General features: G+C 36.4%; 2 protein-coding genes across 2 annotated transcripts in view; one reads left to right on the top strand and one right to left on the bottom strand.

Annotated features, from left to right (window-relative positions):
- The window catches only part of LOC149785683 (DNA damage-binding protein 1-like), a 115,215-nt gene extending 105,372 nt beyond the window's left edge, over positions 1 to 9,843 (bottom strand). Inside the window, exon 1 of the mRNA XM_089979521.1 lies at positions 9,716 to 9,843. Coding sequence (XP_089835647.1) covers positions 9,716 to 9,776 — 61 coding nt within the window. The 5' untranslated portion in view covers positions 9,777 to 9,843. The remainder of the gene's footprint in view (positions 1 to 9,715) is intronic.
- Positions 9,844 to 10,055: 212 nt separating this feature from the next.
- LOC149785682 (DNA repair protein Ku70-like) overlaps positions 10,056 to 20,554 on the top strand; it is an 87,965-nt gene continuing 77,466 nt past the window's right edge. Inside the window, exons 1-4 of the mRNA XM_089979519.1 lie at positions 10,056 to 10,167; positions 14,170 to 14,247; positions 17,867 to 17,980; positions 19,552 to 19,626. Coding sequence (XP_089835645.1) covers positions 14,170 to 14,247; positions 17,867 to 17,980; positions 19,552 to 19,626 — 267 coding nt within the window. The 5' untranslated portion in view covers positions 10,056 to 10,167. The remainder of the gene's footprint in view (positions 10,168 to 14,169; positions 14,248 to 17,866; positions 17,981 to 19,551; positions 19,627 to 20,554) is intronic.

Genomic DNA, 20,554 nt, shown 5'->3' with positions numbered 1-20,554 from the left:
TATTAATTTAATAAAGGTAATAAAGGTTTACTTACAAGGTAGAGGAATGCCAGGTGTTTAATGGCCGAGTTCTTGGTGGAAATTGAGAAGCTATTTGGTTTGTGGAGACAATTACACAGCATTTACAGTGAACATTCATGGGAAACTAATTGCTTACATTTTTATATTTTTACCAAAGTACTGTTGTAGGGGTTTAAAATATCTGAAATCTACACGAATAATGTTTAATCTTTACATTCTATTTACTGAAAAATCTCCGTAGTGTAATATTAATTATTTTGTCACAGCATTATTCACAAGTGATAAAATAGAATGTGGCACCTGTGGATTGCATACGATACATTTAATTATGTTTTGTTCTTTTGAGAAATGAAAATTGACAGACATAATGTAATAATTGGGAGTTCTCTGCAAAAAAGTGGGAGACATTATGAGATTGGGACGTAGGTGTGGAAATACCTCTAAAGTCGGGAGGTTTCACTCCCGGCTTGAGAGTTTACAAATGTACTGTCGGGGCTTGTGAAATTTCAGTTAGGGCTTGAGAGTTTATTTAAGTCACCAGCCCGGGGCCTGTGCCTAAAAAATATGTTTCTTTGAGCCCTGTTAGTATATTTTTATTTGTTTCATTAAATAAACATAATTCAACTTAATCCAATTTCAGCATTCCTAGCTTCCATCGCATTCCAGCCAAGTAGAAATGTAGGCCAACGGAATTTGAAAACTCGTCCATTTGCTTGTGTCAGAATTTGAGTCCATTAACACATTAATGCCTGGTGACTAGTTTACGTGGCAGATGGTAGTAGTCTACTGCCGTGCTCTGTAGCATCAAGGTCATGTAGGATACACTAAAGTGGGTGGTATTATAGAAAGGTAGACAGATGGATCTCTACAATGATAACAAAAAATCTGGAAGTTCTAGTTGCACTACAAAACACAGAGGGAAAAACCTCATTTATTGGACCCGACTGTTTTCTATCCAAAATTCGCCCGTGGTCAGAATCGGATTCTGTTTCAGGATTTTTTACTATTTGGTCTCAGATCTAAGGCAGACCGGTATGAACTGCAAACAGACAGATGAACCTTTGCAAAAAGTAGGATAAGATGGGCATGTGGAATAAAGAGTGGTCTCGATATGAAAATAATGTGTCCGTTAAGCACAAAAAATCCAACTTTCACACTTCTGCTCATGCGCAAGCCAAACAGCCTATGAAAAACGATGTTTCTAACACAACTAGGCAGTATGTTATTGGAAGATCACCTGGAAGTTGGTGTTTTAGGATGTATTCAGAAATAGCTTTCAAAATGTGTTTCCTACTCGAATTTCAGATGAAAATGACAAAAACCTCCAGGGGTTAATATGTTAAGAAAAAGAACTCAGCATAAATCTGACTAAAATAATACTTTAATTTATGTTAAAGTGTCAATATGGGCTGTCATGTTTGTGAGATGTTCCTGAAAATCTAGTCACTCGTTCCCCTGTCAAGTCTACTGGAGAAAATGCAACGCAACGCAACCATTTACACACTAAGACGTCGCCCTAAACATAAATATCAGGAAACATGCAAGTTGTCCAGAGGGTATATGGAAAACTCAACCTGATAGAAAGTATCTGGAGAAGTTGCCCCAAATGGTTGGAGTGATCATCCCAAAACTTCTCACCCAGAAAACCTATTCAACATTTATTTATTAAATAGATAAGCTATTTAAAAGATAGAAATGTGTACCTTAGAACAATACTGTTAGCAACAAAGATGTTGCTACATGGTGGTTACAGAATTATGTGATAGCATTTTTAACTGGTCAATTACCTTATTGAGATTATAATTCATTGTGATTAACATTTGCACTGAAATTCAAATATATCCAGAGATTTTGGTAACGCTTAATCATGCGTATCTGAATGCAACTATTTCATCTGGGACGCAGAAAATCACTTATGCAGGAGTCCTCCGTACGCACGCAATTTCTGGATGGCAAATTCAAGGGCTTGCCAGTCCTGCTTCAACCTGCTGAGTGGGAAAATGTTTATTTGATCATTTTAGCTGTGCTGATATTTACGATGACATAATTCAGTGGCTGAAAAGCCCCCATATGTAGATGTTGTCATTGTAAGACTACATCAGAAGAACATGACCCAATAGCTTGGCGGCAAGTTAAAAGGCTTGACTAGCGGCTGAGCGGTGAGAAAATGTACTGATACTGACAGTGACTGAATTCAGAGGCAGAACGACCGAGTGTATAGAGTACATCAAAATGAATAACTTTTAGCTTTCATTATTGTGTTCATTTCCATGTGTAGCCAAATAAGTAGTGCATGTGACCTCGAAATTGACATGTTGAGAGTTAGACAAAATGTTGTTTGCAAATTTGGACAAGTATTTTGGGGTTAAACAGCATTAAACAGCAAAGTGACGAATATTGTAAGAGTCAGCAGAATACTAAAGTTGCTAGAACTTGTAGTTCGCATGGAACACTATGTGTGATGCCTAGCTTAGTGCTTGGAATAAGACCTTTCCTTGGCCTGACATAATTCACTCCCACTCTCATGGACAAACAAGAGCTACATGTCAGTGGTGTAAAGAAGTTATAAAATTTAACTCAGTGGCAAATACTATTTCTACTCAGATGGAAATTTAGCTACTTCATGTATGCACAATACGCCTCTGGTAGAGGATTGCAACTTTTGCTGGTCAGACTCCTGTTTTTCCCAAAATGGGAGTCCTGGAATTCTAGTTTTAAAATCCTAGTGAAACCTCTGATACCACCCCAAGCACATCTTTTTCCATTGCAAGTGTTTACTTAAGCCCTGTATAAGTCGGACTATTATTACCAATTATTATGGAATCGCTGTTTGCTGTTGTTGATGCTCTTTAGTACTGTCACCATTGTCATGCATTATATCAGACTTGTTTGTCTGAAAGTTACCAAACACAAAATGATATAGTCTCCATCCATCAAAAGCACACCATTCATTGTAACTGTTTATTTAAATATTTATTTTCCATGAAAGCCATTATTTTCAATGGAATTTAATCTTTGTCTCTTATTTTAGTAATATGTCAATTATATCAGTGTCTACCCTTTTTAATAGAAACCAACCTGGGTTAGAATAATTGAAATATGTCTTGATTATTTGATGGCTTCACTCCATCTGTTCTAGATTATATGCTGCACTTGTATCCTAATTCTATGTTATTATGTTTTTCATTCCAACGTAATGGTGCAAATGTCATCATAGCAAAGTGTATATTCCTTTTTGGTCATTAGATAAATTGCGGTAACTTCATCGATATAAGCAGTGATATCAAAATAATTGTCAAATTTACTGAGGTCCTACTTTTCATTGGACATCTACTAAAACAACAGGAACACTTGTTTAAAAATTAATATTGTTGGCATCAGGGGTTCATTTACCGAAGTGTTTAGAATTGATTTGACTGCTTACAAAAAGCACAAGTCATCATTGTTTTTAACTCTGATTATACATTTTTCTTCTTAACCCATTCTGACAAAATCTATTTAAGTCCAGTGAGCAACTTATTTAAATTCATCAATGTTCAGATAAATGTAATTAATTTTATCAAACGTACTATTATGTAGTCGATCATTTTTGAGTAAGTAGAGGGTTCAGATTGTCAAACAGATCATTGAATACCTTTTCCTTGATTGAATATGTTCAGCGCGTATCTTATTACCTTTTTTCATTCTCTTAGATGATCCTATGCTTGATACTTAATAATATGGGAAATATTGCCATTGTTTTCCATCTGTGCTCATCTCTGACAGTTATACAGTAAAACTATTTCAATATTGGTAGCAAAAAGTATTCGTTTTGAAATCTTTACTTTATATCGTTGTTGAACTCTGATATTTATATTGTACAATCATATTAACATGTGTACTGGAACAATCCTCAACAGTTTTACTCTTTTTTTCTCTCCACCTTTGAAAAGAAAAATTATTTACCAAATGAAATAACATTAAAGACAGGGATCGTCCCGGGCTTTGCCAATGTCGCAAATTGCAATTTTTTTCCTTATTGGTGACAAAAATATCCCATCTGGCGATTTTTTGGGCGACATACTTTTTGGTTATTTAATTTGTACATACAATCGTGGATTTGAACTGGATAAATTAAATGGGAGAACGAAAGGAAGCCACAAACTTGACTAAGCAATGCATTGGAATCAATCTGTTACCTAAATGATCCTTTGTTCGTATTGACAACCCCATCTTTACAGTGCATTGTTACATCATAATCTGCTTATGCTGACATCTGGGCTGAGTACTGTATGCTGTGATAACAGTCAATCATGCTACCGAACTATACCTACAACTGACCGACTTCTGAAGACGCGAACAGAACAGATACAATTGAATGGCTAATCCTTCTGTTGTTTTTTTAACATATACCAATACAATAATTTTGCTGAACCTTCATAGAAAACTGATAACCTTTGAAGTACCGACTACTGTGTATAAATACAAAGCAAATGGAAAAAATCTCAATCACAATTATATCTGTCGCCAGTGCAACATTATCATGAGCAAACGGAAGTTAGACGTTGCGTGTTCATCATCTCATCCTAAGTTACAAAAATTAACAGCGTCTGGATTTAGTGCAAATTCATCAGACAATACAGTCACTGAACCCGATGATAAACCTTGCAGTCCAACATCATCTACATGTAGTGCTTCAAGTGCAACACCACATTATGATAAACGGGGCAAAAATTCCCGAAAATTTCTAGACAGTTGGAAACTTGGGCGTCCATGGCTGAGATATGATAAAAAGTTAAAACAGATGTTCTGTGATGTATGTATCAAAGCAAAGTTCGTCATTTACAACTGGCTGTGATATTTTGAAGAAGGAGTGTGTCACCAAACATGAATTCAGGCGGGGTAAGTAATATTTGTGCATTTTACTCATGGATCTTTTCCTTTTGCCATCAAACCCATGTTACGGCTGCAGAGACTTAAACTCCGCAACAAGAAATAGCAAAAAAAACCAACAAGTTTTGCATAATTAGAAATAATTATTTATTTCTCAAAATACAGGAGTGAAAGAATCCCTAAACTGGGTGTGAATTTATGCTTATATATACGGTCCAATATTGCCAGGTGTTGACTCGTGTAAGTTTCATTCGTGGGAATGGAGATAACCTATTTTGCTTGTCGAGAAAATTTATACAGCATTCAGTGATCATTCTTGGGATTTAGGAAGCAATTCACTACAAGGTTTGTGAAGCTAGCCATGGGGGGGGGGGTCATTTAATTACGGAATGCATGCAATCGACAGGCGCATTATACGTCACTTATCTTACATTGCAATGTACGATCATAGGGTTTTATTATTATTAAAATGTCAACTAAAGTTGATAATGCATTTTTTTCAGGTAAAAACAGTCATACATGTGCACAAACGGTGATGCGGGATGCCAATACCCTGGAAGCAGCGAGATCACTGCCATTAGTAAAAGCAAAAATGCTATTATTAGTGCTATGCGGAACACTTTCTTTGCGGCTTACTACAACCTGGCTAATACAATTGTCCCAAAGCAGCACCAGTTGTGTATCACACAGGTATTGAGAATATTATATTATAACTTGTTAACAGTAATATTCTATGGATTTAAATGACAGTAACATAGGGAAAAACACGTGTACAACCTTAATATATTCAATGTGATGTTACTGTAGTACACCGTGATTGTTGTATAAAGGCCAATTTTTTGTTAATCATATATATATATATATATATATATATATATATATATATATATATATATATATATCAGAACATGTATAATTATAAATGAAATATTTATGGCATACAAAATTAATGATTATTTCTATTTCTGGGCGCCACCCAACTCTCAGACCTCAAAGTAGGTAAGCACACATCCTATGACAGTCACAAAAGCACCAGTGAGTTTCAGCAGTTGTTGGCCGATGTAATAGTTGATGAGAAGGTTACCGAGGTCAAGGAATCTCGTGTTTACAGTGTCATGCTTGATGAGAGCACAGATGTTTCAGTACATCAGAATTTGATTGTTTATGTTAGGTACTTAACTAGTTTGGTTGGCAGTGTTGAACCAGTGACACAATTTCTAGGTATTCGTCAGCTTCAAACCGCAAACGCAGAATCTATATATTCAGAGTTGTTAGGTTTAATTAAGTCATTTGGTTTTAGTCTGGACAATCTGATTGGTGTATCAATGGATGGTGCTGCAGTCATGTTGGGTTGCAAGAGTGGTGTTCTTACCAGGTTCAAGGAGGCTACTAAAGGTTTGCTTGCAACTCACTGCATTGCACATAGGTTAGCTCTGGGTACAGGTGCTGCAGCTGACGAGGTTAGATACATGGTCAAGTTTCAAGATATACTGAATAATATGTACAAGTATTTTGCATATTCCCCCATAATATGCATAGGCTTGAGGCAATTCAGTCAGTGTTGGAGTCTTCTCACACTCGCTTGCATCAGGTATTCCATACAAAGTGGCTGAGTTTTGAAGATAGTGTACAGGCAGTTGTTGATAATTTTCAAGCTCTAGTTAGTGTCTTCTTGGAAGACAAGTCTGCAAAGGCTCTTGCACTGTATAAGCCCATTGCTTGTTTCAAATTTGTTTATACAGCACACTATATGGCTGACATTCTGAGAACTTTGGCAGTTCTGTGTCAAGCTTATCAGAGATCTGATATTGACTTTACCGAGGTTAATCCCCTTCTCCACACCACTGTTGAGCTTCTTGAAAGTCTGAGGTTCGAGTCTGGTAGTAACATTTCTAGGTTTCTTTGAGATTCCAGCAGAACCAAGTTTAGATTCATCAGGTTTGTGTACTTTTGAGTACAAAGGCCATACAATTAGCGATGGTGCTAAGCAAAGGTCGGAGGCTGCATCATCTTGTGCCAAATTATAGATAATGTTATAGACTATCTAAAAGCAAGGTTCACGGAGGAGGGTGATTCGATAGTTTTGAGTGCTCTAACCAAGTTGTTTGATCCCTATTTGTATGGTTCACAGGCTAACAGTTCCATTCTTTCAGAGGTGTCAGATATTGTTTCAGATTACCTGTCTACTTGTGGGTTAGGTAATCAGTCAGAGGTTAGTCAGGAGTTGGCTGGCTTTGTGGCTTATGCTAGGGTTCAAGTTCTCAGGAATGGTAAGGTGTATACAGGTCTTATGGACTTGATTCAGTTGGCAGCGAGATCCAGGGCAACATACGCCTGCACATCTGCGGCTGCTGAGAGACTACGGGTGTCACCTGTCAGCACTGTAGACTGTGAACGTGGATTCAGTAAAATGAACCTCATAAAAACTGACATCAGAAATAAACTCTGCATCTCATCTCTCGAGAATTTAATGAGAATCAGCATGTGCAGATGTGAAAAATTAGACTTTGAATCTGCATTAAACAAGTGGGCAGCCCTAAAATCGCAACGGATCTTCATGTAACACTTTGTAACATTTTGTTAATGCTTGTTGTAATTAAAGTATTAACAAACCCATCTTTTGTAATTTTCATTGGCTGTTACATTAATAGACTAAATTAACACTTGGAAAAATGTACACTACTTGTTCTGGCGACACTTTTTGAAAATTGGCGACAAAGTATTTGAGGTTGGCGATTTTTTTGGTGACAGCTTTTTAAAAGCCAGGACCATCCCTGGAAGACATGTTTACGCTTTGTCATTCAATGTTTTCAACATCAATTTATTATGCACCTTTGATTTTTTATGTAACTGCATCGGATGAATTTGCATTTTTCTTTCTAAACTTAAGTTCAAGACTGTTTTCCACCTGTTGTATAATAAACCATTCCTTCCCATTCTGCATTCATCTTCTTTGTGTAATGTCGATAACAGAAAAATAAATCACTAATAACTGATAAACTCATTCTTATAACACATACTGGAACATCACAAGAAACTTTTTTAAATATTATTCCATTTAGTCCAGGATTTAAATGTGACATTTAAATTTGTTTTTAAAGATGATCTTCTCATTATGTCCCAAGTAAGTCGAGCTGTTCAAATATGTATTTAAGGTAACAAATCCAGTTAGGGGCCATCCATTTAGTACGCACGCAAAAATCTGGTAAAGCTTGACCCCTTCCCCCTCCCTGTACCATTGCATACTTTTTTTTACCCCCCCCACCTGCATATGTACGCTTGATGTACACACCCCACAATTCTATAGAACAGCCTATATTTAATCCATGCAGAAACGATCAAGGATTAACAATATTAACGTTTTTAATAAAACACAGTCCACCAACGTTGAATTCTGGCTGCATCAAAGAAATAATCAGCGCAACTTTAAAAAGTCTAGTGTTCGATAAAATTCAAAAGTAGACTGAACCCAGTCAAACAGGTTACATATTAGACAAATTATTATTGAGATTTCACCCCCCCCCATAATGCAAGCGTATGCATTTGGGTTAACCCCCTCCCTTCTCCATGCATACATACTAAATGGAAGGCCCCTTAGGACACGTAATCATGGTGTTATGTATAATAAAATAATGTATTTTGCATAGCAATTTAGTAGTTAAATATTTTTAAAACTTCTCATTCAGCTTTAGTTTCTTTGAGAAATAATAAAATTACTAACACTGACAAAAAAAGAATAAATGAACTAAATGATGGGCTTAGTACAAGTTAGCTTTCAGAAACCATCTGAATTCTGCACATTAGCCATTATGTAGAACTCAGTAGCAACCACATTTCCCCGAGTAGGCTTCAATTATGATTTTTATAGAGTTCAAGTAATATTCATCAGTGGTTGTCAAATCTCCATGAAAAATCAGATTAAATTGTTCAGTTAGAGAGACAATACTATAAACCTTTGGCTTATTGACGGTCAGCACCAATTCAGTCAATTTTAGGTTATAGAGGTCCATGCCATAAAGTCATATCAGGATGACTTTGGTTAATAGGTTGGAACCCTTTCATATATAATGTGCATTGTTATACTCTCCTTAAGAGGGCCTCAAGGGAGAATAGTCCTTGACTAATGAGTCACCCTCTATAAATAAAGCATTATTATTATTATTATTATAAAACTGCAAACGTCACATCATGCTTACACCCATCCTATTTCTCCAAATAAAATTCATCTAATGACTTGAAGTACAAAGCAAAAAGGGATAGATAACACTTCTTTTTCATTAAGTACAGAAGTGAAGCTGATCAAATGTAAAAGCTGAAACGTTGCAAATTTTAATAGATTTACTAAGTTATTAAGTTGAAGAAAATAAATAAAGCCATAACAACCATGGGGCGAAATTTCAGAATCAGTATCTATGATCACTGGGGCGACTTCTCAAGGCGCATTGGGGCGACTTCTCCTGACACCTAGGATGAGTTCTCCCAGGGCGACTTCTCCATAATTCGTCCAGATAAGTAAGATTTCTTCTTTTACAGACAGGCCTTACTCTTTTGTCCTGATGGTTATGAAATGATTGATCCAAACTACACATCATATACATGTATGCTCATTGGCATGTCTCCACCCCACCCCATGTCCTACAGTGTAAGACATAGCACATTTTATTTTTGGTTTAGTGCTATGTCCCAGACGCCCAAAATATAAATATCAGCGTCGAGGTCTTGCATGCAGGACTAGCTCATTGGCCAACGACTCATCTGCCTCGGATATAACTGATATATAATTTTAGCTTTGACAGTACCATACTTTGTTTTACTGAGGTACCTGTAACACAAGCATTAACTGCCGTTGGTTTGTGAGCTGTCACAACGTAGTTGTACGCCATGCTTCGCAATAAAACAAACTCTCCTACAAGCAAAAGTTATTCCGGATATTGAATTAGCCGCGCATGCCTGGCGCCAAGTTTGACCGACCCGGTAGGTTGACATTGAAATGACAAAATAATTGTAAAGAGTAACTGTAAAAATCTGTAAGTTATTTTAGATTATGGTTTTAATTTCTAAAATATTGTTTGTAAAAATATTTTCATGATATTTTCTAAGCTAATATGTACAATACCTTTGTTTCATTGCAATAGGAAAAGTAAATCAAATTTCGTTTCGTTAAATGTAACATTCCAGTAGGTTGAAAAGTATAAGAGTTTTGGAGAAGAAGCATTTTATTTCTTGGGATTTTCTTTTTTTACAACGGATTTGAGCTCACAATTTTGTACTCAGGTGCTCGCCATAGCATACTAAGATTCACAAGGATTTGTTCAAAATTTAGATCAGCAGTTGTCATTAGAAAATACATCCACAATTTTAATCATGGACAGTTGTAAAATTTCAGAGGTGGGGGTAATCCTACATGTCAGACCTCGACGCTGATATTTATGTTTTGGGCGTCTTAGACGTAATACTAAAACGTAAATAATACGTGATACGTCTTACATGTAGGACTAGGGGTGGGGTGGAGACCTAGTCCTACAGGTAAAACCTTGACGCTGATATTTATGTTTTGGGCGTCAGGGTCTTACATGTAAGACATAGCACATGTTGATTTTTTTTAGCCTTGTATAGCATGTTCCGAAGTCGTTGACATCGGAATAAGTAATCATAGTTTCGGGAACATCAAACACACTTGGCAGCCTATATCGACACTCTTCCACTAATTTATTTGTAATTAATATACTTACTGTGCTGTCTTTATCCTGGCGGAATGAAAACATAATACTAGCAAATAGACGCATTTTCACATTCCATTGACATACATTTAAATTTGTTGCAATGCGACAGTAGGCGAGGTATGCCGAAGTAGGTACATGTTGGGGATAAGTTTCTTGAACGAAACGAACCGTTGCTTACAGTTCCAATAGGCATAATATGTTTTTATTCGTTTCATTAAAGAATAATATTTCAGCTTATCTCAACTCTGGCATTCCCAGCTTTCATTGCTTTCCAGCCAAATGAAATATGGGCCAACAAAACTTGAAAATAGGTCTATTTCTTTTGTGAGAATTTGAATTTATTAGAGAAAAGAGATCGGAGTAAGCAAAGTCTGACTAAAACATTATGACTTTACTTTGTAGAAAAGTGTCATTATTTTAGTTGTCATTTGTTTGAAATATTCCTGAAAATTTGACTTTCTTAACAATGTTAGTCGATATCAAAACACACGACACAGCATCGTTACTTAGGCTGTAAGACCTTGATGCCCATAACATAAATATCAGCATCAGGTCTTACTTGTAGGACTAGGTCTTACTGCCTAACTTATTTTGTCTGCATTGATGGTGTCGTGAATAAATGTCATAATGCCCATCTCTCAAGTAAGAGATAGGTCATTGGCATTCATTTTCCTGACAATCTGATTAAAATCATTCATTGACAAAAGTGCGTATCATACTGAAAAGCGTGATCTATTACAGAGGTCTCGTAAATGCTTAATCATGCGTATTCAGACGCCTGTTTTTTTATCTGGGATGCAGAAAATCAATGAGGTGGGAGTCCTGTGTACGCATATAATAGGTGTGTGGCAAAATTCAAAGACTTGCCAGTCCTGCTTCAGCCACCTATTCACAATGACAGAATTCAGTGGCTCAAAGATGCCTTGCCATTATAAGAGTACATAAAAAAACATGATGCAATAGCTGGGCAGCAAGTTTGAAGGCTTTGACTGGCAGCCAGGTGGGAAAATGTACTGATATTTACAGCAATTGAATTCACAAGCAGAAAGACCCAGAGATGTACAAGTGGTCATTTATAAAAGTACATCAAATAAACAACTTTAGCTTTCATTATTGGGGGCCCAGAGTGGTCTAAAGCGCTCTCCGCTACAGATCACTGCCATCTCACCTCTGTCTGTAGCAGTTCAAGTCTCGGATTCGGCTAATGTGGGTATGTGAGAAAGCTTGCCAGTAGCTTCTCGAAGGTCGGTGGTTCTTTCTGGGAATTTCCCGGGTTCTTCCTCCACCATTAATACTGGCCGCCATGTATAGCCTATCGTGTGCTGAAAAATGGCATTAAACCCCACAACAACAACAACAACAACTTTCATTATTGTGTTCATTTCTGAATGTAGCGGAATAAGCAGTACACATGACCTCAGAGTCAAGACATGTTGAGACTTAGACTACATGTCATTCGCAAATTTGGATAAGTATTTTGGGGTTAAATGGTAAACTTTCAAAGACTTAATGAGATTCAGAAGAGTGCTAAAGTTTCTAGAATTGATAGTTCTGATAGGAGAGTAGCTAAGTGTAAGAAAGTGAGTGATGCCTAGCTTAGTGTTTGTAATAAGTCCTTACTTGGATTGATGAAATTCAGTCTCACTGATGGACAAACAAGAGCTGCCTATAAAGAATGTAGAAATTAAACTCAATAGCAACCAATAGTTCTTCTAATTTTCATAGTTTTTTGGGAGGGCCAGGGGTCAAGCTACCAGGTGAAGTGGGCGACTAAGTCACCTAAGAAATGTAAACTTCGCCTTCTTCTGTTAGTAAAGCGAAAACGACTTAGCCCTGTGATTTTTTAAGAGGTACATTGACTGGCCATACATTCTGAGATGCACCTTTGCCTTCGCCTGGTTAGTTTTAGTGTTGTAGTGAAATGTTTGCATCAAGACATCAGTAGCTAGGCCTAGTTTTGATATCAGTTACATTGACAAGTAAACTCTTGCCCATTCACAAGCACGTGTTTTGATAGCTGGTTGACCATTAACCCTTTCCCGAGTAAGGTAGCAACTATCACTGCCCCATTTCCACATGATCTCCTTTGATGATAAAAACATACAGACTTGTGTTTCAAAACATTAACAATAGTGTGTAAATAGTGATTTGTGGTTTAGGTTCAGAATCAGTGATCTGGATATATATTAAATGCCTCTTGTAAACTATTTTGTCATAAAATTACTTTGAAACTGTAAGTGAACCAGTAAGCCTAACATGAAATAATGGCAGACATAGCTAAGTCTAGGATGTACCAGTTTGTATGTTTTATCATCAAAGGATATCATGCAGGAAATCGATACTTGTTACCTTACTCGGAAAGGGGTTATTGGTTAAGCAGCTGTCAAAACATGTGCTTGTGAATGGGCAAGAGTTTGTTTGTCAACGTAATTGATATCAAAACTAGGCCTAGCTACTGATGTCTTGATGAATGTATTTCGCTACAACACTAGAACTAACCGGGCTAAGGCGAGGGGCATTTTAAAAAAAGTATGGTCAGTCATTGTACCTCCTAAATAGCTTTTGTTTGTCCATCAGAGTGATACCAAATATTTGTCAATCCAAGTAACGACTTGCTCCAAACTCTAAGCTTGGCATCATACACTTTCTTACATTTAGCTACTGTCCTATCTGAACTATCAATTCTAGCAGCTTTAGCACTCTTCTTAATCTTGTTACAATCTTCGTAAGTTTGCCATTTAACCCCAAAATACTTATCCAAATTTACGAATGGCATTTTGTCTAAGTCTCAACATGTCTTGTATCTCGTGCACTACTTATTCCGATACATTCGGAAATGAACACAATAACGAAAGCTAAAGTTGTTTATTTGATGTACATTTATAAATGACCACATGTACATCTCTGGGTCTTTCTGACTCTGAATTCAATCACTGTAAATATCGGTACATTTTTGCATCTGGCCGCCAGTCAAAGCCTTTGAAGTTGCCACCCAGCTATTGCATAGTGTTCGTTTCGATGTACTCTTATAATGGCAACATGTATGTAACATCAAGGGGTCTTTCAGTCACTGAATTCTGCCATTGTAAATATCAGCACAACTAATTGATCAACACATTTTCCCACAAAGCAGGTGGCTGAAGCAGGACTGGCAAGTCTTTGAATTTTGCCGCACACCTATTACATGCATACGGAGGACTCTCGCCTCAGTGATTTTCTGCATCCCAGATCAAACACTGGCGTCCAAATACGCGTAATTAAGCGTTTCCGAGATCTCTGGCAGTCTTGCATATGTTCATGACATGTTGGTGCAACATGAGAGTACTGTCCAGAGTAACACCTAGTTTTCATACTGACTGTGAATTTAATGTTGGTGTTACTGATATTTATTGTTTACGGTAAAGGATGTGACTGAGAAAGTCTTTGTGTTGTGATCAGGTGTATATTAGAGACAAATCCATAGATAGGAGTGAAAAATGATCAACACACCTTTTGAGAACTGTATTAACATTGTTACTCTTTACTAGATGTTAAACTGTTATGTGCATTTCAGATGATGGCTGGGTTTGACTTTGGATATGGACAGTATGAAGATGAAGAAAATGAAGAAGAAATGGAGTTTGATCCTCAGGTAATGTTATGGAAAATCCCCATTTGTCTCACTTAAGAAACCATGGTATTTGCTTAACTGAAACTAATGGCATTTGCACAAGATCTTTAATAAGCTCATTATCAGGCCTGTATTTCTTAGATATCTCTCTAGTGCCAGTGGAATTTTTGGCATAGTCCAATAAATTGGCTCAGAAAGCATGCATCGGTGTGTTGGGTGGTGTGATATCTGATCTTGTCCATACATAAAACTCAATAATCACTCACAACATAAGAGTGTTCTTATCAATCGTTTTTAGATACCTGTATCTTTCATGGCTTTTTTTTATTTGGTCACTTGAAGAAGCCTTTGAGTGAGCAAAGTCAATTCTCTTTGGTTCCATAGTATTGTTGGTACTGCCAATTATCTGCCTGATAATTTGATATGGTGACAAGATGTAGGGTTGTGTTATTCCACATGTCAAGCATTATATTTGATATGACAATATGTTGTACATTTACCAAAAAATCCTCTGAACAGATAAAAACTTGGTAGGCTTGCGAAATACCACTATCTGAAAACAATCAATACATGTACTTGTGTGTTGTGGATAATTGCAATTTTAGGAATAGGTGAGAACAGATCCCAAACCGTCCAACATATAAATACAGGGCTGGTTTTTTGACTGATTTTTGAATAGAGTATGCAGGGATGGTCCTGGCTTTTAAAAAGCTGTCGCCAAAAAAATCGCCAACCTCAATATTTTGTCGCCAATTTTCAAAAAGTGTCGCCAAAACAAGTAGTGTACATTTTTCCAAGTGTTAATTTAGTCTATTAATGTAACAGGCAATGAAAATTACAAAAGATGGGTTAGTTAATACTTTAATTACAACAAGCATTAACAAAATGTTACAAAGTGTTACATGAAGATCCGTCGCGATTTTAGGGCTGCCCACTTGTTGAATGCAGTTTCAAAGTCTAATTTTTCACATCTGTACATGCTGATTCTCATTAAATTCTCGAGAGATGAGATGCAGAGTTTATTTCTGATGTCAGTTTTTATGAGGTTCATCTTACTGAATCCACGTTCACAGTCCACAGTGCTGACAGGTGACACCAGTAGTCTCTCAGCAGCCCCCCCCCCCCACCTTTTATGGCTAGCTTCACAAAGCTTGTAGCGAATTGCTTCCTAAATCCCAAGAATGATCACTGAATGCTGTATAAATTTTCTTGACAAGAAAAATAGGATCTCCATTCCCATGAATGAAACTTACACGAGTCAACACCTGGCAATATTGGACCGTATATATAAGCATAAATTCACACCCAATTTAGGGATTCTTTCACTCCTGTATTTTGAGAAATAAATAATTATTATTAATTTTTTGCTATTGTTGCGGAGTTTAAGTCTCTGCAGCTGTAACACGGGACTGATGGCAAAAGTAAAAGATCAATGAGTAAAATGATGCACTGGCGACAGATATAATTGTGATTGAGATTTTTTCTATTTGCTTTGTATTTATACACAGTAGTCAGTACTTCAAAGGTTATCAGTTTTCTATGAAGGTTCAGCAAAACTATTGTATTGGTATATATATAAAAAAAACAGAAGGATTAGCCATACAATTAATTGTATCTGTTCTATTCGCATCTTCAGAAGTCGGTCAATTGTAGGTGTAGTGCGGTAGCATGATTGACTGTATCGCAGCATACAGTACTCAGCCCAGATGTCAGCATAAGCAGATTATGATGTAACAATGCACTGTAAAGATGGGGTTGTCAATAAGAACAAAGGATCGTTTGTGTAACAGATTGATTCCAATGCATTGCTTAGTCAAGTTTGTGGCTTCCTTTCGTTCTCCCTTTTAATTTATCCAGTCCAAATCCATGATTGTATGTACAAATTAAATAGCCAAAAAGTATGTCGCCAAAAAAATCGCCAGATGGGATATTTTTGTCGCCAATAAGGAAAAAATATCACAATTTGCGACATTGGCGAAGCCCAGGACGATCCCTGGTATGTGATTTCTTAAAAGTCAACTTTCCTTGATATGTGTGGTAATTTATTTTCATTTCAAATAGTGTGGGAATATTTGGAAATGTTATTTATTGTCACAACTTTCTTTGGAGAAAATGAGTGTTGCTATAATTTTTTCCATCTTTGTCATCTTCAGGGCCTCCCATGGAAATATTTTTCTTTGTGCCATGAAATTCGCCATATTTAAAATGTTGGAGCCACTTTTCAGCCAAAGGAGCCATATTATGCTATGATGCAGACACTTAAAATATATGTGTAATATTATATTGGCCCTATTTTTAATCTTTATAAACATGACAATAAAAAACAGTTTTTACATGTTTTTGTTACATTTCAAAGAACAAGAATAATTAATAAATATAACAATACCATTAGATACATGTGAAATTCAATGTATATAATCTGTAAAGCAAGAATGAATCAGAATATTTCTTTATAACTGATAATACTAAATGCTGCTTAGTCTTTATGAACAATGTCACTGATGCTTCATCAATATCTGCCTCATTATTTCCCCAGACAATTTCTTAAATGCCTTCCTGAAATCAAAATTCTCAACACTGGGCCCATCAATAAAAATAGGGGCAACAAGTAACCTGGTAGCTGCCTCAGATGCAGCTGGATATAAATCTTTGTTTTTCAGAACTAGATTAGCCATATTTGTGCTTGATACAGACTTGTTTTATAAAGTAAATTTTTAATTTCTCATTAATATAAGTGACACAGGCCGTTTACAGTTGACAACTGGCATTCTTGTAGCAGCATCCTGTGTTACTCAGTTAAGTTCCGACCACAAAAGCATGTTATCTAAGTAAATAATCCCTAAAACACTGAGCAGTCCTGAGTGCATCTCACACAGTTTGCAATATACATAAATTAACAACATGTGCAAATGACACTGAATCTTTTTGCCAACCTGGTGAACAATAGAGTATATCCCCTGGTTATTCCTTATTTCCTACTAATAACATTTAATTCTTCTCAAAACCAACTAACAGCTTGCAGTTAGCTGCAATCATGTTCGAATAAAGTCTTATTCATCATCTACCAACATGATCCACTAACTGCTGCAGATAGTGAAAACAGGTATTAAGTGGCCAGAGTCGCTTATATCAATGAGAAAATTAAAAATTATATAAATAAATTGCCAGCAACTTTTGCCAGTCAGTAAAAAAAGTAACGCTACTATCAGAATTCTTTCGCATTTGGTGATAAATGTGAAGCCTAGCAGAGGCCCTGATCTGGTGTTGGTGTCTTCTTATAAAGTATTTAAGAACATTATAAATGCAGTAATGGTGTGCATATTTTCATGAAACTTGGGCACTTATTATTGTTATGGGAAATTAATTTTGTCATTGCTGCTGCAGTTTGCCGGCTGGAGTTAATTGTAATATGTATCAAGAGTCAGTCTCCATTAGCATAAAGTGTTGCATTTATTTTTTATTTTTTATTTTTTTTTCATTTTCTGTGACACAATTATCATTTGACTCATAAAAAGATAATATATGGATGCATATTAAAAAGTTCATACCATTACTCAGAAACTAGGTCACTATTTAGTTTATTCTCAAATGGTGTGACCAGCTCTTAGTTCTCTTCTGACACGTCAGTTTTATATTCCAGATTCGTTGGGGGACTCGTGATGGACTTATCCTTCTGATTGATTGTTCCAAGTCTATGTTTGACGAGACAGATGAGACAGGTGAAGAGGAATGCTTGTTTCAACTCTGTGTCAAGGTATGTAGAATAAGGTCATTTATAAATGGTTTTTTGGTCACCACCACCTACTACATATGAATTGCGGGGTTATAATGGCAAGTCATTATATCACATTCATCAGTTCCACTGTTGACCGCTCTTGTGACTTAGTGGTTAGAGCATCTGCTTGGATGCGGGAGTTTGTGGGTTTGAACCCTGACCAAGTCATACCAAAGACAAAGGGGCCTAGAGTGGCTGAGTGGTCTAAAGCGCTCTCAACTTACAGATCATTGCCATCTCACCTCTGTCTGTGTGGGTTCAAGTCTCTGATTCAGCCAATGTGGGTATGTGAGAAAGCTTGCCAGTAGCTTCTTGTGGGTCGGTGGTTCTTTCCGGGTTCTTTCTCCACCATTAATACTGGCTGCCATGTATAGCCTATTGTGTGTTGAAAAATGGCGTTAAACGCTACAACAACAACAACCAAAGACATAAAAATGATACTAGCAGCTACCTTGCTAGGTTCTCAGTATTATTAGGTTAGTGTTAGGACTGGTTGGCCTGGTGTCAGGATAATGTGACTGGGTGGGACATCATGCTACATGTTAGTGGCATGATGCCCCAGTGCAAGGCATCACTATAAACTGCCACACTGCAGACATCATAGCGATATGGCTGAAAAATTGCTCAAGCTACATTAAAAATCCAAATCACACACACTCAGTTCCACTGTTCATCAGGCATTATTTTCTACAAAGTGTGTTGATATATTGAGGTTTAATTTTGCCTAGATGTTGATATTATTTTCACCATGAATTTGATAGTAGACTTTTGTCAGTATAAATACAGTTTTTGTGTGATGACCACAAGGCAGAGCATATCATATTATGATATTGCCCATAGGTGTACAAGAAAGCTCGTCAAAAGCTTCCCACAGATCATGGTTCTTCAGATTTACTGGTTGCCATGTATAGCTTATGTGCTGAAATATTGCATTAAACAAAAAAAAGAAGACATCAGTCTGTCCATCTGACCCCCTCTTCCTTATTTTGTTTCTACAAAATGACATGAATTTTCCACCATCTACGTTTTAGCCAACTTGGAAGTAGCTTGCATTTTGAGCAGGGAAGAAAAATGTTGATTTTGTGATGAAAAGTTCCAAGGTCAAGGTTGGATGGACTGAAAGAAGGAAAACTTGCTACACAATAACTCAGTTTGTATACCAAATACCTTGATCAAGCTTTGCACATGGCTTACATTTGAGATAAGATGCCTGTTGATTTTATGGGATCCAAAAGCAATGGTAGCCATCACTAAATGTTGTAGCCAAATGACTGGCTGCCAGTAATGGGAACATAATATTTAACTTTGAATGAGTGTATTTTATCATAATGATGTATTATGAAGTAATTCAATTATGCAGGTTAACTTGATTGATCAAAAATGAAGTATAATTTTTTTTTTTATCACCAGCATAACTTGATTGGTTACAAGAGCTTTCATTTCTTATGAAATGTAAGTGAATATTTTCCTCATGATGTATGTTAAGGCCTATAACATCAAAGAATTTATTAATTACTTTCTTTGTTTATAATATCTTTATTTAATTGTAGGTTGCCAAAACAACCCTTCAGAACAAGATCATTAGCAGCGACAAGGACTTGGTGGGCATTGTCTTCTTTGGAACTGTGAGTTGTTTGCAAAGTCAGTCATTATTTTATTATTGCATATCTCGGTGATAAAGCATGTTGACATAAATCAAAACAAGATATAATTGACATACCAACAAGATATAATTGACATACCAACAAGATATAATTGACATACCAACAAGAAGTGCTGGTACTGTCATAATATGCTTTTTAGATCCACTGATCATAAAGCCAAGTCGGTACAGTTTGAAAGTTCATCTATTATGCAACAGTTAATATTTCAACTTCTTCCCAAAACCATCTGACCAATTTCATCTAAACTTGGCAGAAAGCATCCTGGCATGAAGGCCTTTAAGATTCGTACAGATGTTGGCAATCTACCAAAGATATGTCCAGCATTGCAACAAAAATCAAAGAACCTTTAAACAATCCTTGTTTTTGCATGAAGGGCTTTCAACTGTTTTCAAACAATGGTGATTTGCTATCAGCTGTAGTTGACATTACTAAAGCTAGAAAATCCTTTAAATGAATTCTAAAAAATGGATGGATAGAATACGACAGAAAACATCCTGTTTGTTTGTATAATTGGTGTTGATCTGCTATCAAGTATGGTGTTATTACTTGCAAAAATCTTAAAATAACAAAATCCACAGAACAAACCTTGATGAAATTTGATAGCCAGCATTCTTGTGTAGTGGGTTTTCATTATGTAGAAATGACACTGATCTGCATTAAAATATGACAGCATGTTACCTTGAAGGCATTTCAGATTTATTCAAATTAGGCCCCCACCCCCATCAAATAAGGTCATGTTTTATAAAATAAATAAAAATGTATAAACAACTTTAGTTCTAAAACCCCTTGTAAAAGAATAAGGCCTACTTTGACAGTATCCTGGCATTCAAATATTGGTCACAAAATGCTGATGAATCAGATATGCATAGAGACATGAAATATAGTGAAA

The sequence above is a fragment of the Sinohyriopsis cumingii genome, chromosome 13 (assembly GCF_028554795.1).
Source record: "Sinohyriopsis cumingii isolate HCF-2022 chromosome 13, ASM2855479v2, whole genome shotgun sequence".
NCBI classification, from domain to species: Eukaryota; Metazoa; Mollusca; class Bivalvia; order Unionida; family Unionidae; genus Sinohyriopsis; species Sinohyriopsis cumingii.
This window is presented reverse-complemented; position numbering and strand designations above follow the sequence as displayed.